Raw genomic sequence first — 5,000 nt, 5'->3', positions numbered from 1 at the left:
TGTTTTAGTGTAATAAAATATGGTGCTTCAATGCCTTGTCTCCTAAGAACGTTGTGATGCTGTGTGTGGGTGGCTGACCTTTTAAACAGAGCTCAGACAGAGCCTTTGTGCTCGTTTGTCGCTCTCTGTTTCTATTAGCCTTTGTGTTGGCCGCGTTAACAAGATTTCATTAACAGGAGTCAAGTGGAGGAGATGAGCTAAACTCCTTGTGATGCATAGCCCAAGGGCAGACGTTTATAGAGTACATTCAGAGCAGGCAGTTTGGGGCAGCCCGCATGTGTTAGCTAAAGACAGGATAAAGGGCACAGGTCTTAGCTTCTGTTCAGATGAATACATTTTTTTAAACAAGACTGCATCAACCAGGATTTTTTTTTTCCTCACGCTTTTTATTTTCTTTTTATCTTGACCTTTCTGGTCCATTGATCCCCAAAACGTCACAATAAAAAAATGGAGCAGTAAGTTGTGGCTTGTGGACCAGTGCCACAAAAATGTGGGGTGGGGGTTTAATTGGTCCTGCTCCCAAGTCAGACACTTGAATATGTTGATATGTTTTAACCCTGAGGTGTCAAGCATAAAGCTCGGGGCTGGATGCAGCCCACGAGATGTGTAGACTTGTAGATGGAAAAAGTCTAAGAATGTAAATAGATTTGTAAATTTCCAGCCCATTCCAGTCATGATTTTTAAAGTTAACAAGGTACTCAATTAAATCACTAGGAGCAAAAATGTGAACATGGACAGTAGAGATTGGGAAATGAACAGGACACCACATTCACAACATTGGACCTGGTATCGGCAAGTGTTTGACTGGTACGAGTATGACTATAAAGAGCAAGTATCGGGCCTGATACCGATACGGGTGCATCTCTACCTGAAGTACCATGGATCCCGGAAAAGTGTGGGTTTGAATAGTGTCTACCTTATCCACATTCTGTGTAATAACACCCGTCTGCTGTTTGCCAAGTCTATATTCCTGCAATCAGCTGAGTTACAATCGCAATCACAGTCTTGCTGCAGCAGTGTGTAAACAGTTACTTTGAGCAACTGTATGAAATATTGACTCACGTCACGAGGCCATCTTGATGTAGTGTTGCTGAATTTATCTCCTCCGTTCCGCTGCTGCTCGGCCCCTAAAACATGATGGAGGATGTGTTTCTTCATTTTGTGCACGTGCACAGACTGCACACATACACATACACACACACACACACACACACACACACACACACACACACACACACACACACACACACACACACACACACACACACACACACACACACACACACACAGTAGGAGCGTTTTTGTGGCCAACAGTCCGTGAGGCCTGACAGTGTCCAGTTTTGAAGAAGGTGTTTGTCTCTCACTTGTTGTACACACACACACACACACACACACACACACACACACACACACACACACACACACACACACACACACACACACACACACACACACACACACACACACACACACACACACACACACACACACACACACACACACACACACACACACACACACACACACACACACAAAGTAGGAACGTTTTTGTGGCCAACAGTCTGTCAGGCCTGACAGTGTCCAGTTTTGAAGAAAGTGTTTGCAATGTCTTACCATTCACACAATGCAGAAGGTGTTTGTCTCTCACTTGTTGTACACACACACACACACCCACACACACACACACACACACACACACACACACACACACACACACACCCACACACACACACACAGTAGGAACGTTTTTGTGGCCAACAGTCTGTCAGGCCTGTGAAAAGCTGCCATAAACCACCAGCCTCGTCCTCGCTCCATAAACAACACTTCAATCACCAGGTGTGTCCTTCCTGCTCTAACTTGCGTGTCCTTGTCTTTTTTTGTGTTTTTGTGTGTGTGCCCGTCGTTGTGTCCTCCAGCTTTTGGCAGCACAGCCACGCCGTCTGTGTTTGGACAGCAGCCTAGCGGTGGTGGCGGAGGACTATTCGGACAGGTAAGCTGATCACAGGACCGTTTTTCTTGTTCTTTACGTCTTTTTTTTGTTGTCGTTTTTTTTGTCTGGTTTTTTTGTTGCTTCCATCAGTTCTTTGCCTTTAAAAGGGAAAAAAAGACAAGAATCTGTTCCAGTGAAAAACTGCCTACGTCGTCCGTCGCCATGGCTGCCCCCAAAGCAGAAATGACAGGCCTGCAATTGGTCTGTGTGTGTGTGTGTGTGTGTGTGTGTGTGTGTGTGTCTGTCTGTGTCTGTGTCTGTGTCTGTCTGTGCGCGCGCTTGCGTCTTGAGCCGGCAGCCTAGGGAGGAAAATGAAACGTCAGATATGTTGAGCCATCAGTGCAGCGCCAGCTGCAGCTTGTCTCTCTTCTCCTCTCGTCAGATCTCCCCTCTTCTCTCCTCTTTTTCCCTCAACACCTCTCATTGTCTCCCTTTTCTTTCCTCTCCTCCCCTTCTCCCTCCTCTTTTTTTCCTCGGCTCTCCTCTCACCTTCTCCCTCGTCTCTTTTTCTCTCCACCCTTCTCTCCTCCCTTATTCTCTCTTCCCATCTTCTCCTTTCCCCTCCTCACCTCACGTCTCATCTCCCCAAGGCCCGGCTGATGAAGTGTCATGTCACACCTCCAGAGATGATGTGATGCGATGGGATTGGATAAGATAGGATGGGACAAAACAGGGCCATGTGGGATAGGGCAGGACGGGACAGAACAGGAGCAGACTGGGAGTGGAGGGAACACGTCCAGATGGGAGGGAGAGGGATAGAGGGAGAGACAGAGAGAGGGAGGGAGGGAGAGAGAGAGTGAGAGCGAGAGCGAGATGGCACTGACAATGAAATGACAACTTTGCCTCGTTTCAGCCACTCCCAGTCCAGCCAAGGCCCGTCACCCCAGCCAGCTAGCAATGCAGTGACAGAAAGAGAGTTGGGATTCAAAACCTGAAGCTTTAGAATGCGCCGTAGATACAAAATTGAAGCCAACCGGAGTCTATAGAATGCACCATAGACACAAAACTGAAGGCAGCAGTCACACCAAGGAGAAAGATTCTAGAATAGAATGATGCATTAATAGAATCTTTGTTTGACCATAGAAACGCTATTCAACCACAGTGAGTTGAAACGAACTGGTTTTAGAATAAGGCAAGACCATAATAATAAGCTGGCTGGCTGGCTATTAGGGCTTACATAATCTGCAGCGCTTTCCACTTCACCAACCTCCTGCCCAGCCCAGCCCAGCCCAGCCCTCAGCTCCAGCCGTCTGACAGCTGCCACTGAATATGCACTCCGTGCACTCGTCTCTGTCCTTCTTTCTCTGTGCCAATCTGTAGGTTTTGTTCTCCCTTACCCCTCTCATACCCCTGTTCGTGTGTGCATGTGCATCCATGAATATGTAAATGAATACTATCCTCTCCTTCCATATATTGCTCATCCCTGCACTTTTAACTTTATTTATTTCCTTTATTTCTATCTTGGGTTACACACATTAAAGGGTCTATATCATGCAGTGACAGAAAGAGAGTTGGGATTCAAAACCTGAAGGTTTAGAATGTGCCGTAGATACAAAACTGAATATGTAAATGAATACTATCCTCTCCTTCCATATATTGCTCATCCCTGCACTTTTAACTTAAGAAAGGAATTTCTTTTCTTTCTTTCCATCTTTGGTTTGGGTCTACATCTGATTTCTATGCTATGTGTCTGTCTTTGTGTGTGTGCCTGTGCGTTTCTCCAGGCTCCCTCCAGCGGTGGCCTGTTTGGCTCTGGGTCGGCGGCCCCAGCACAGCAGTCGTCTGGTGGGGGCTTCTTCAGCGGCCTGGGGGGCAAACCCAGCGAGGACGCCGCCAACAAGAACCCGTTCGGAGCCCCCGCCGCAGGTCCCGGCTTCGGACAGCCCGCCCAAGCAGGTCAGACAGACAGACAGTAGCAGCGCACATATATACACACACACACACACACACACACTCACACAAAAGTGCGTGTGCACACACAACAGGGATCTTCCATCCTTTCATTTCCAAGACAGGGACAGGTTTGGCCAGCCACACAGAGACACAGACACACAGACACACAGACACACAGACACAGAGACACAGACACAGAGACACAGAGACACAGAGACACAGAGACACAGAGACACAGACACAGACACAGACACAGACACAGACACAGACACAGACACAGACACACACACACACACACACAGACACAGACACAGACACAGACACACACACACACACACACACACACACACACACACACACACACACACACACACACACACACACACACACATACAGACACACATACAGACACACACACACACACACACAGAAAACACACTACAACAGTGAACAGTGTCCATCCTTTCATTGCCACCACAGGGTCAGTGTTCGGCCATCCCAGCCAAACAGGTAAGAAAGACACATAGAGTAGAAGAAAGCACAGCTATTACTCGCTAGTTCTTGACCTTTAATATCCTTAGTGATCCTCAGTGAAGTAGCCTTTTCTGTCTTTTCTGCGTCTGAAGTGCTTGTGTGTGTTGTGTTGAGTTGAAGTGAAGAGAGTAGAAGTTGTTGTGTGAAGTGCTGTGGTTCTGTTGTGTTTGCAGCAATGGCCCTGAAGCCTGAAATCCTTATCCAATCACGACCCCCTCTTCAAGACTAATACAGGCCCTTGTCACACACCAGTCAGTCCCTTGGGAGGTCTAATAGCTAGCTTTCTCGTGTGTCTGTGTGTGCTTGTGTTAGACAAAAAAGAAACAACTCAGCCACAGTTGCTCAGAGCAGGATTCTGTACCCTGTGTGTCCTGTGTGCCCTGTGTGTCCTGTGTGTCCTGTGTGTGTGTTAGTTTGATTGTTTGTGTGTCCTGTGTGTGTATCTCTTTAGCTAGTTTTTTTGTGGCTCACTAATTGTTGCTCTGTGCTTCCATACCTCTGTATTTTAACTCCCACAGACTTGTCAGTGTCTGCACAACTACATAACCCTCCTACTCATAGGCACCATGGAGCTGCCGTGCCA

The 5,000-nt window shown here is 47.4% G+C and overlaps 1 protein-coding gene across 4 annotated transcripts in view; it reads left to right on the top strand.

Moving 5' to 3' along the window:
- nup214 (nucleoporin 214) overlaps positions 1-5,000 on the top strand; it is a 104,446-nt gene that overhangs the window by 75,249 nt on the left and 24,197 nt on the right. For all 4 annotated transcript variants that reach the window (XM_063210499.1, XM_063210498.1, XM_063210497.1 and 1 more), the window contains exons 31-32: positions 1,917-1,990; positions 3,715-3,886. In XM_063210499.1, coding sequence (XP_063066569.1) covers positions 1,917-1,990; positions 3,715-3,886 — 246 coding nt within the window. The remainder of the gene's footprint in view (positions 1-1,916; positions 1,991-3,714; positions 3,887-5,000) is intronic.

The sequence above is a fragment of the Engraulis encrasicolus genome, chromosome 11 (genome assembly GCF_034702125.1).
Source record: "Engraulis encrasicolus isolate BLACKSEA-1 chromosome 11, IST_EnEncr_1.0, whole genome shotgun sequence".
NCBI lineage: Eukaryota > Metazoa > Chordata > Actinopteri > Clupeiformes > Engraulidae > Engraulis > Engraulis encrasicolus.
Note: the sequence above shows the minus strand (reverse complement) of the source record. Positions and strands in the feature narration are given on the sequence as shown.